This window comes from Grampus griseus, assembly GCF_964374135.1.
Source record: "Grampus griseus genome assembly, chromosome: 2".
NCBI classification, from domain to species: domain Eukaryota; kingdom Metazoa; phylum Chordata; class Mammalia; order Artiodactyla; family Delphinidae; genus Grampus; species Grampus griseus.
Window position 1 is genome coordinate 101,569,718 of NC_139018.1, and position 12,639 is coordinate 101,582,356.

The 12,639-nt window shown below is 38.6% G+C and overlaps 1 protein-coding gene across 2 annotated transcripts in view; it reads right to left on the reverse strand.

Moving 5' to 3' along the window:
* Positions 1 to 12,424, reverse strand: part of ALDH1A2 (aldehyde dehydrogenase 1 family member A2) — a 95,669-nt gene extending 83,245 nt beyond the window's left edge. For both annotated transcript variants that reach the window (XM_082648648.1, XM_082648647.1), the window contains exon 1: positions 12,217 to 12,424. In XM_082648648.1, the coding sequence (XP_082504774.1) occupies positions 12,217 to 12,333 (117 nt within the window). In that variant the 5' untranslated portion in view covers positions 12,334 to 12,424. The remainder of the gene's footprint in view (positions 1 to 12,216) is intronic.
* Positions 12,425 to 12,639: the final 215 nt, after the last annotated feature.

Consider the following 12,639-nt stretch of genomic DNA (forward strand, 5'->3'; position numbering starts at 1 on the left):
TTTATAAGTACTAGGTGGGTTAGTAAATAAGCAACTCGCTCTGTCCTATCACTTTATAAGTAATAAAAGTGACGTCTAAGGAATTTAAGTAAGTTACCCAATATCACAAAGCATTTTCACATTCTGAGAGCCTAGCGTACGAGGAAGTACTAAATAAGCAATCGAGTAATTTGTTCATTCACTAATTCAGTGACTATTTATCGTGTGCCTACATGTACAAGGAACTGGTAAATGAGCATACATCCCTGGCAGAGCTGGGACCAGAACACAGGTCTTCTAATGCACAGGCTACTGCCTTGCTCACTACTCTACAATGTACCCTGAGGGCTTCTATTTCAAAGGAAGGGGTAAGTGGGAGTGGAGGAAGGGAGTTCTCCTTGAGAGAGACAGAGAATATGCATGCGCTTTCTTTAAAGAGAGAAAGCTATTTATTTCAAAACACTTTACCCTGGAATTCACTTTCTAGTCCCAGCATTCTGTCTATTAGTAACTCTGCAAATGGATCAGACAATATTATTTTCTAGTATTCATCCATTTACTCATTTATCCAAACACAAAAATGTGCGGACCACACTTTGTGCCAAAGGTGCGATGATACCAGCTTTCATGAAAATTTGAATCCAGGAAGATAAGTAGCCCAGGCATTAAGCAATAATTGAATCCCTTGATGTGACATTATCAAAACACACAAGTTATTTAGCAGTAATAATAAAGACCTTAGATAAACCTAAAAAAACATATTTGAAAGATTTCTCACAAGACAGTTGGTTTGTTCAGAAGTCATTTGTGACTATAAAAATAACAGCAGAATCACTCCAAAAACTGTAAGACAAAAAATAATGTGAAATTTTAATTGGCTGTAATGATAAGGAGTTCTGAGAAAGCAAAAAGTGTGCTATCATGTTAACAGCTGCATTATTTCAATAGCCGTCCCACTACACCCTCACAATTAAAGACACTCATAAATAAGCCCTTCATTAGCTCTCTATAGAACTAAGTCACTGACTTTGCCAGTGTTCATAAAAGCAGAATGTTTGGTTTCTGTTTCAGCTAAATGTAGTTTACGTACTCATATTTATACATACGTGACTATACTTAATGTTGAGCAATCATCTCTCTCCTTAATTTGGATCATCAGGAGTTCCAAAAATCACTCTGAAAAAAACTTCTTTTCTTTCTTTCTTCTCTTTTTCTCTGTTGGAATTCCTGGTAATGATACCAGAATGTGGGCAAACCTCATTAGTCTCCCTGCTGTTTACAAGACAGGATTTATGCTCAATGTGCTGAACACAATGACACACATCACTAAATGGCTACAACTACCACCCAGGCTTTAATCTGAGAAATTTTTCACTCGGTACAAATACCTATCAGCATGGAGAAACATGGAAGAGCAATTACAGCCAACACATGTAGTCTTTTAAGAGTACCCAATAAATACCCATTTGTGAAGGTTAATTTAATGCAACCTAGGCTGTTATCTGGAATAGTATATGTCACCAATTCAATCCATTAAGTAATTACTAAATTCTCAAGAGGGCTCACAGAAGTCAAATGTGGTTATTCCAGGTTCATTGCTTCTGGTCTCCCTAGGGACCATTCGGGCCAACAGCTGGAAGAGCTGACTACAAAGGTTCCCAGGCACAGCTAAGCACTTTATGAAAACAGGTAAATGAGTCTAACCAAGGAATGAGGGTCATCAAGGGCCTGTCTGAGAGAAATACTTAGGGAAGGGGAAGAGAAGCACAAGTGCGTAAAAATTTTAAAGGAGATGGGAAAGGTGAGAAGAAGGGATGTTTGACTGGGAAGTAGAGGAGGAAGAGCAATGTGTTCTCTCTAAAAGTGAAGACAGAAATCTGGAGATTATAAAATCTGGCTTAAAGGCAATAACCTGACAGTAGTTTCTTTAGACAGGATTTTTGAGCCATTTACAATGAAACATTAATTGTGCATCCCAATCACCACCACGCTCTGTCACTTTAACTCTGTTAAAGTTTGGTTATTGCCTGAACTCCTGCGGACCACTGTTTCTCTATTCTGCATCCCCGCTGAGGTTACATGTAATAGATGGATCTAACAGTAGTTAAGCCTTAGTGAGAAACGGTTGCTCATAAAGGCAGGATAGAACATATCCACCCAACTCTTTCTGGCAAGTGCCTCTCCCACACAATTTATAGTCAAATAACACAAAATGATGGCCTATGGGGAGAGAGGAAGATTTGAAAGACTATGAAATATATTCGCTTTCAACAGTCTCATTAATCCTCACTCCCAAGTGAATCTGAATAACCATACCAAAGAAAAGCACTTTTTGACTGAAAAAACAAACAAGCAGGTGTTATTAAGGGCCATGTGTGACTACCCAACCAGTGAGAATCCAAAAATACAGTTCTTTCCCATAGCCTAAAGAATCACACCTACCCAGGTGATTCATACCTAAAGTGTTGATTATATCAACTTTTTTTTTTTGTTTGAACACACACTCTCATCTTTATGTCAGGCTGAAATTGTTGCTAATGATAGCTACAATATCAACTGGACTTAAGGTTGGGATTTGTAGTCAGAGAACTGGGTTTGGGATTATCCTGCAAAACATTTAGCAGAGCTTTAGGCTAATAATCCAAAATGTTTTGTCTTTGTTGTGGTTTTTGTGCTTGTTCTTATTGTTATGAGGAGAGAAGGAAAAGGATTATTTGAGTCTTGGAATTGTCACCTATAGCTACTGATCCTGGAAAAATTAATTAACTTTAATATGCTTGATTGTATCACTTATAAAATGGGGATATTAATATAATATTCACATAATAGGAATGCCACAATTATTAAAAGCAATCATATGTGAAAAGTACTTTGGAAACCATAGCATTAATAATGAAAGGATAATATATTAATTAATAAAGTATTAATAAAAAGATAATTCACTGCTATTAGTAGCTATTAATGATAAAATATAACAAGTATTCATTCAACAAATATGCCCTAAGCATTTACACTGTAAGACACTGAACTAGATGCTTCCAAAATACTAACATGAATGAAAGTTTATAATCTAGTACAGTTTAGGAGTAGAAGATTACGCAGAAAAATATAATACAAGGCAAAAATTGCACATTTTAGTAGTAGTGCAAACAAGTAACAAGGGCTTTCAGAGAATATGTTCATCTGTTAGGTATTACATAAGTAACATCCACAGAAGGGCTAGATTCAGTTTTAAGGTTGGAGAATTTCATTCTTCGGTAGGTTCTTTAGAATTAAGAGGCACACATGCACATATCAAATAACTTACGAAATCCAAATACGAAGGTGAATGTATAACATCAGCTTTGAGTTTAAAACACAATAAGTTCAAATATTAACAAAAAACAAAGTAATGCTATTTTCAAGCCTGGTGCTAAGGAATAATTTAAATTCTCTAAACTAACAGGATGAAGTATAGTACTGAATTAGTTAGCCAAGATATAAATGGTACCATTTATATTAAAAGGTTTAGCATGCGAGACAATAACATATATCATTGCTAACACATATATATGGAATCTAAGGAAAAAAAAAAAAGGTCATGAAGAACCTAGGGGTAAGATGGGAATAAAGACACAGACCTACTAGAGCATGGACTTGAGGATATGGGGAGGGGGAAGGGTAAGCTGTGACAAAGCAGGAGAGTGGCATGGACATATATACACTACCAAATGTAAGGTAGATAGCTAGTGGGAAGCAGCCGCATAGCACAGGGAGATCAGCTTGGTGCTTTGTGACCACCTAGAGGGGTGGGATAGGGAAGGTGGGAGAGAGGGAGACGCAAGAGGGAAGAGATATGGGAACATATGTATAACTGATTCACTTTGTTATAAAGCAGAAACTAACACACTATTGTAAAGCAATTATACTCCAATAAAGATGTTAAAAAAGAAACACATAGAAACTCGAAAAAAAACAAAAACAAAAAACTGAGTAATATAGCATATTTAGTATTGTTTTAAAAGAGTGTTTTATTTCTGGAATAATAATATTGATAGTTGCACTAGTAGTAATAATAATAACTTATTGAGGCATTACCGTCTGGTACTTTTCTAAGTGCTTTCCATGTATTAAATCATTTAATCTTCACAATACCTTCCTTATCTCACAGATAGTAAAAGTGAGGCACACTTTTGCTCGCCCACGGTTACACAGTTAGGCAAGTGACAGAGTCAATGTTGAAGTCCAGGCTGCCTGGCTGCTGGACTCATTATTTTGCCAGGAAATATGTGATTATTAAGTACAAATTGTTTAAATGGTTATTTTATTTATTAATGGGATCCAGCAGAATAACCTCCGTGGACAATATAAGAAAGCATGAATTAATTCAATAAATATTTACTAAGTAAAAATAAATAAATAACATATATCATTTATGAATGCATATACATGTATGAATACGTACACCAATGGGAAAGATAAATGCCAAATACCTCTGAGAAAGGAAGGAGAAGAGAGAGGGGAACTGGAGAAGTTCATAGGGGAAGTGACAGTGTATTTCTTTAAAAAGATTAGAAGCAAATAGGGCAAACAGTTAAGAACAAACAAATCTGGGTATATGTATGCATGCTTGTTATATTGTCTATACTCTGCTGTATGATTGAAATATTTGATTTCGTCTCAAGTATGTCTAACAATACAATGTGCTGTTGCTGTACTGAGGCTGAAACATCTCTTTACCTTCTGAATCATCATGGTGCTTTAAGTGCATTCATGTCAAGAATTTAGCATCTTCTATCATGCACCATAGTTATCTGTGTGTATGTTCTCATCCCACACCCAAATAGGAATCCTCTCCAGCCTCTTCAGGACAGGGTACACATCTATGTATCTTTTTGTGCCAGACAGTGATTAACAATGCTTTGTACACAAGAGGTTCTAATAAACATCAGATGAAGAAACAAGCAAATAAATTCAGGGGAGCAAAAGGGTAGCTCTGACTGAAGTTAAAGATAAAAATAACCCTGAGATAATACAATTAGATAACCTTCCCTGTGAAAATCAAGTTATATTGGTATGCTGGTTATCAGACTCTAAAATATAGATAAGGCAGAATTCACCGGTTTCATGTTCAACCAATCAGTCTCATACTATTTCCTAATTTCCTCCCAAAAAGGATTCAGTGAGAGAGTCCAATTTTCACACCTGGGGAAATAAGACTTTAAGTTATCCTCTGCAGATCTGTAGAGACATTTCATCATTTTGTCTTCCCAGGGAAGGTCTTCTTATTTCCCCTCTTCCTTCACCCTACACCCTCCATCATTACACACACCTCAATCCATATATTTGGTGTGTGTCAATGGTGGGGGTTGGAGGAGGAGGGAAATAGGTGATTTCTGCCTGTTAGTGGGTTTACTAAATTCACACTACTTTGGTAGATCCACTTACCTGGAGGTAGGCTCCATTCTTACTGAGGGAAGAACCATACATCTTATACCATTTTCTGACTCAGCTTAATCTCTTAGAAATCCCTAGAAATGACCCAGGGCAAAATATCCTAAGAGTCATTGGACTTGAAATCTGAAGACAGGCTAGACAAATTAAAATTATGTATAAGAAAATATATAAAAATATAATCTTTAATTATTTTGAATTTCCCCCCGATAATCAATATTGGAAAGTGTTTTGGTACCCATGATATCCTAAATTCTGTCTAAATAAGGTGTTTCCAGTTTCAACTGGACAATAGGTTTTATCTTTCCAGAGATCTAGGGATAAAGAAACTGCTACTTTGGTTCTCCAAAGGTCAGATTGTGGTAAGGAAAGGAAATAGAGCAGGTATCTACTTCTGGAGGTAACAGAGCTGAACTGCAGTAAAAGGAAAGATTCCTTCTATAATAAAAATTAGAATGTTCACTCACAGACATTCTAATTTTTAACCACATTCTACAAAAGTCAATAAATCCCCATGTTTAGCCCCAGGGAAGTTTTGTTGAGAGCCCCGAAAAAGTCTAGATGGTGAAAGCACTCAATTATTATTCCAACTGGAATTTTCAAAGGCTGGAAGTGTTTTCAAATCATGTGACAAAACAGAGACTTACTGTAAATAAACTCATTAAGATTTTGAAGGGAAACAACTTACACATAACTCCATCATCTTACAAGCAGACAGACTAGCAATAGAGAAATGCCAGAGATAAGAAATTCCCAATTTGGGTTATCTCATATATCTGAAAGGTAAAATGGAATAAAGCTCAAAGACATGTCTGAAAAGGCAATTAAAAATTAACCAAGGTGACACTATGGCAATCATTTCTCTGCAATGGTTTGGTGTTTGAGGGGAAAGGACTGGCTTTGAAATTACCTGTCACAGCAAACAAAGAAATTAAAGAAACGCTAGGAGAACTTTCAAAATAGTCACTACGTGCGTGCTTTTACTTTTTGGAGGGTGAAGTGCCCCCAGATTGGGCACTGAAAGACTCTTCAATTTTCAATTTCATAAACTAAGATACCTTCCTATTTCCAAAAGGTATCTTCTGAAAATGTCCTCTTGTGCTGCCATACTTCCCAGATTTTTGCACCAATGACTTGGCAAGATCTTTCTTCAAACTACTTAAAATACCAGAAATGACTCTTTGCCATCTGACATTTAGGCCCAGCCAATTGGGTATACTGAGGCAAATGGATGCACAATTTTGGCACAAGTGTCAGACATCTAATTTGATTATTAAAATACTGGCTGGGAAATTGTTTTAGTAACTTTTTAGTAAAGAGAAGTCCTTGGTAGAGAAACCTCCAAGGGATCCCATTTGATGAAAATCCAGTGTAAACATATAAGGATTCCACAGCTACCCAGAATATTAAACTCTTATACTTAATTAAAATGGTAAACAATGGCCTGTTTCAGAAAACTTTATGGGTCATACATTTCTGATCTTTCTTAAAATGGGCATCCATTAATTTGAAACAAAAGATGTATTCATCACTTCCTAAAAATGAAATGGATCTAGCCCTTAGCTGATTATCATTATATGCCACTTACTTTCACACACCTGCTCGCCTAGTCCTGACAATAACCATCATGTAAGGTAGGTACTACTATTACCTTTAATTTTGACAGATGTAGAAACTGATACTCAGTGAAGAAACTCCCTGAGAAGAGACACTGTCCATACCTTACTTACTATTGCATCTCCAGAATCTGGCACCATACCTGGCATTGTGTGGTGAATAAATGTTACCTGCACACACAGCTAATAAGTACAAATCTGACCAAGATTTGAACAAAGGCCTATTTTTATTCAGAGCCTTTCTTTTTTCTAAGTAAGTCAAGGGCTTATAAACTTTTTCTGAAATGTGGGTCATACAGTCCTGTTGTAACTACCTGACTCTGCCACTGTAGTAACAGCTACAGACAATATGTAAGTGAATTGGTGTGGCTGTGTTACAATAAAGCTTTATTTACAAAATCAAAGAGACAGTCTGTAGTTTGCTGACCCCTACAAGCTGTCACTAAGATAACTAAAAAGATAAAAATAGACATTAGTATTTGTATTTTATTATCCAACTGAGAAAGACTGGAGACAGAACTATGTTGATATTTGAGATGTTTTTGTTTTGGTCATGGTTTGATCATCAAGCTAATCATCGTCTAATGCAACTGAGAACTTGTGCATGCCTGGCTTCTCTTAAGCCAGGCTGCAAGGAAATCAGACCTCACAGAACACGCACCTCAGAGAATCTTCTACCCTTACATAGAGAAACTATAATTCCTCATTTTATAGAAATAAAGGACAAAAGCACCTCAGCAAATGATGATTCCATATGATTCCTGCCTGTATAGTAGAAGGCATCAGGCAGGACCCCCGAAAAGTTATCTAATTCAAATCCTACAATGAAGTTGTTTAGCTTTCCTGGGTTAAATGGAGATGATACAAACATCAAAAAGCTGTCCAATTACGAAAAAGTATAGTTTTGAAAACCTGAGGTCCCCATTAAACGTGAAATTTGATTAACAACTAATGATCAAGCAGACAATCTTGATTAGAGCTTTGGAAGTAACCAAACCTGTACCATCTTTTAAGAAATAATCCCTGGTATAGGCAAGAATCTTGCCTCAGATCTATAAACCCCCCCCCACTAACTCATAGAAATAGCAAATATAGTAATTTAAAGCCAGGGAATCAGAAGTCACAAAACGTAGCTCCTTCTTAAAAGAAGTAGACCAGTTCATATTCTCTCCATGTTTGCAACAGAAACAATATACAAAAATAAAGATTTAAAACTCTTTCTCTCTCAAAAAAAAGTATGTGACTGTTAGGAAAAGCAAAGTGTATGGTGAGGAAAGCTCTTATCAATTTTTTATAAGTCAAGGCCAAGGTCTTCCTTATCAATTATTCTTACTTCTTCCTACTCTGTCTCCTTCAAAAGGTTTTGCAAGGATCAAATAAGATACATATGAAAGTGCTAGGTAAGCCATTAGGTCCCATACACAATGTAAGTGGCATTATAAGTATTATCATTATTGTTATTATTACATTGATCAACTGAATTACTGCCATACTGGTAACCAAATTTTGGCATTCCATCTTTCTAAAAAGACCTTAAGCGCCTAGGAGGCCCATGCTTCCTAAGCCCAACCAGCTTAACGAAAAGCGCTGTTGTTAGGAAGATGCCACTTAAAAATCCTTCGAACTGAACTGAAATTGATCCCAGAAAACAGTAGGTGTTCAATAAAAGGTTGTTAAATGAATAAATAAAAGAATAAATAGTAGTTACCCAATGCACATTAGCTCTAATTTTCAGTTAATTGCCTTTTATTTTTTTCTCTTCTAGTTTAGTGGGTCAGCTCTCCATAACCCCCTTCTTCCCTATGTCTTAGCTCCTCACAGTATCAAATGCTAGAGGAAAACAAAACCCTTTATGTTAGTGTTAGTTATGGGCATAAACTAACAGAGAGATCAACAGAGTGATCAACAGAGAGACAGCACAATGCATGTGTGTATAGTGGGTGGGGGGAGGAGGGACTAGTAGAGTCAGAAAAGATGATAGAGACAATAGAGAAGGTAGGGGTGGGATAAAGTCGGTAGTTTTCAAAGATCTTCTGGGAATCTGGAAGAGATCTCCCCTGTAGTTAGGGGCAGTCAGCAAAGAGCAAGCCTTGATTTTATAATATGTGTACTCCTATAATATATTCAGATATACAAAAATTTAAAAACCAGACTGATAAAATAGGAACAACTCAGAAAATCTTTAATTCATAAAAGCACAGCTAAAAACAATAACACTCCTATGCTAGCTGTTAAGCAGTCTCCTTAGGATACAAGGAGGAGAGTGCACATTCTCCCGGCCCCAAAGTGGTCCCCTCGCTACTTGATGTTGGTGGAGTTATCAGTCTTTCTTGACTAAGGCAGTCTGCAGTTTTTTGTTTTGTTTTGTTTAAACATATTACTTAAAAAAAGAATCACTTTTAAAACTTGGGGTCTAGCTTGCTGTATTAGGAAAATAAAAATAGATATATTCCAAAAAATGATACTGCTATTGATGATCAGTTCTAAATGGGTGTTGGAACTTCAGAGAGGAAGGCTTATTTGAAAAACTAAATGTAATTGCCCGAGAGTCAATACAAAACCACGAGTTCAGCCCTTTCAGCGTTCTTTGGGATTGAACTTTAATTTTGGAGCATTTCCATGGACGGACAATAGCAGTAACTTTTATTTCTTATGATCTCCCCTATTCCCCTTTTATAAAAAATGTAAAATACTTTTAGAAGAAGAAAGAAAATGGTGAAAAAATACAGAAAAATACAACATCACAAGTGCAAAGTTTTCTGAATGCATGCTACTTGAAATACTCAAAGTATCACCACTTACATAAAAGTAGTGACTTTATACTGGTCCTCAAGTCATATTTTAAAGTCCTGTCATTATATATCCTTCACTAAAGAGTTTTTATTTAACAAGACAAAAATTATTAAGGATCCATCTATATTTGTCTTGTAACATTTTCTGACACAAATACTGTATTTCTTTCCTACATGTTATTCAACAATCATGCTAGCATAATAATGTTTTAGCTATTACCCTTTTTAAAATTCCTAATGAATGTGGTATCACTGCTCTAAAGGACTGTGCACTGTACCTTCTTCACTCTTCTGCTTAAACTCACTAATATAATTTCATGATCATAAGTGAATTTTTTAACTCTCCATTAATCTTACTTTCCTTTTAAGTAAAAAAAAATCATTACCCATTACCCTCAGCTACCAAAAAAGCAGCTTCTGCTCTTCATGTTAAAGATGCTGCTTGCCCATGCCGCTTGTCTCAGAAAATTCAGAAGTCTCACTAAAGAGCTGAGGAGGAAAGCTGCTGGGAATGTTCGCAGATACCTGATTTTACAAGGTTTTGTGAAAAGAGCTTGCCTTTAGATTAGTAATACTCAGTGTTTATGAGGGTTGTTTGCCAAGCCTAAAATAAGGTGCCTCCTCCCCACAAATTAAAGAATCAAGTTACAATCCATTATTTCATTTTTGATTGTTTTTCTTTGTAATAAGTGGGAAAGTGGATACTGGATAAAAGTCTCCCCTGAGCTAAAAGACTCCACATTAAAGGCTTCAATTAGCTATAAATCAGTTGTCTTTCCTACTGGGGGAGAACAAGAGAAAAAAAGAGAGCGAGGGTTGTCAGAGTAAAAGAGAACTGGAAGAGTTTCAAAATTAAATTCCTAGATACCTAAAACTCCTTTCAGGGGCTGTGAGGAAAATCCAATCCAAAGTAAGACTAAAATCAAACCCTCCCAAATCTGAAGTCCTCTCTCCAGCATAGCTCTTGCCTCCTAAGACCTTTAAAGAGAGCCTGAAGAGGTTAGGGACTCTCATAAAACAAAACTCTTTTGCTGCATGCTTTCCCTGCTTGTTCCTAAACCCGGAGAATTGCCACACATTGGCACCATTGTTATGCAAACAATGCCTAAATGGTTGTAACCATTAACGACCTCTCCTCAAAATGGCTTTCAAGAATTTGTCACACCATCTAAAAAGCTAACAGGTACATTAAATCCATCTAAGTTGGCATTCAAAACACAAGTCACCCTGATTTTTATCCTAAAACTTAGCAGGTAAAATTTCAATATTCTGATGGATTTTTTATAAATTTCACTTTCAACCCTTAAGCCAAAACCAAACTATTTACTTCTGGACAAAATTTAGTTTATCTCGTAATAAGCATGATGGAAAACAACTTTAACCGTGTGTGTGCAGTATGTGTTTAAGTTGATTGGGCGATGTCTGTAGTAGAAATCAACTAAAAGGAATAGAAAATCAAACAGGACAACTGTAAAAGGAACTCCAAGAAACATTATTTTAAATCGCATCTGTTTCTCTCTCTCTCCCACCCCAATGCCATAACATAACCGCACCCCCCCACCATGTGTGTAATCAATGCATTTTTTTCCATGTCGAATTTGTGGGAAGTAAATTCTATTTACATTAAGGTAGCGAACTCATTTCCTTTTTATGTTGTGGTGCAACAAAAAATTCCTGCTTGGTCAACCCGAGATGTCAGAGTTCATTATAAAAATTTTTTTTTTTTCAGTTCAAAAGCGAACCCGTTAATTTGCACGAATTTAAAGACTTCTCAAGTTTTCCAGGAAAACTGTCACTGCCTACAGAATTCGAATGAAATGCTGACATCGGATCTACTGTACTCAGCAGCCAGGTTTCCATGAAATCTGCAAAGGCGGCCAGAGTGCTGCGTGCCGGACGATCCTACGCGAAAGCCACTCGCGGCGCACCGTGCGGACTGCCGAGGACCCGAGCGCGGCCAGCAGCCCTGCGGGCCCCTGAAGGTGGACGGCCAAGAAGAGACGGCCAGGCTGCGTAGCCGACCTGGCAGGGAACCCTTCTTACCCCTTTGAGGAGTGGAAGCGGTGCCGACGCCTTCCCCGCAGCAGTCGGGACGCTGAGAATCCGACCAGAAGGCAGCGGCAAATGCGTTTTGGGAAGGAGCCGTTGACGGCGACCCTCAGCGCCGCGCGGCAGGCTGGGGCGAGTCCCCGACGCGTCCCAATATCCCAGCAGGACTTCAGAAACCCCAACGCCGAGGATGGGGTGTTGTCCCTCTGCTGCGCGGGGACGACACACTGGCCCGGGAAACCCGGGCCCCAGACCCCGTCACGCCACCCTCTCCCCCTAACAGACCATGGAGAGGAAGGAAGGTTCTAGAAAGTCTCCGTGGACGGCAGGCCCTCTCGGCGCCTTACCTTGGTGTACTTGATCTCGAGGTTGGGCGTGGGCGACGGCAGGAGGTGCAGGGACGCCATGAGGGCGGCGGGGTCGGCCTTCACCTCGCCGGGCATCTCGATCTTACTGGAAGTCATGAAGGCGGGCCGAGGTCTCGCTCGCCCGCGGCGTGGTTTGTGCGGGATGTGCGCTCGGTCCGCGAGCCAGGGGCGCGCTCGCCTGTATATAGGCAGGTGTCAAGCTGGGGCTCTTCTTATTGGACGTGAGGGCCGAGGCGCGGGGGGCTGGTCCATCCTACCTAGGACGCCCCGGCTCAGCTCCGATTTACATAAAGCCCGCCGCCGGAGCAGCGCGGCTCGGACGCTTGGGGCCCACGGTCAAGTGCGCCTGCCGTAGCCCTGTCCCCCCTGGCCGCAGGGACCGGCCCACGCCCACGCGGCCGC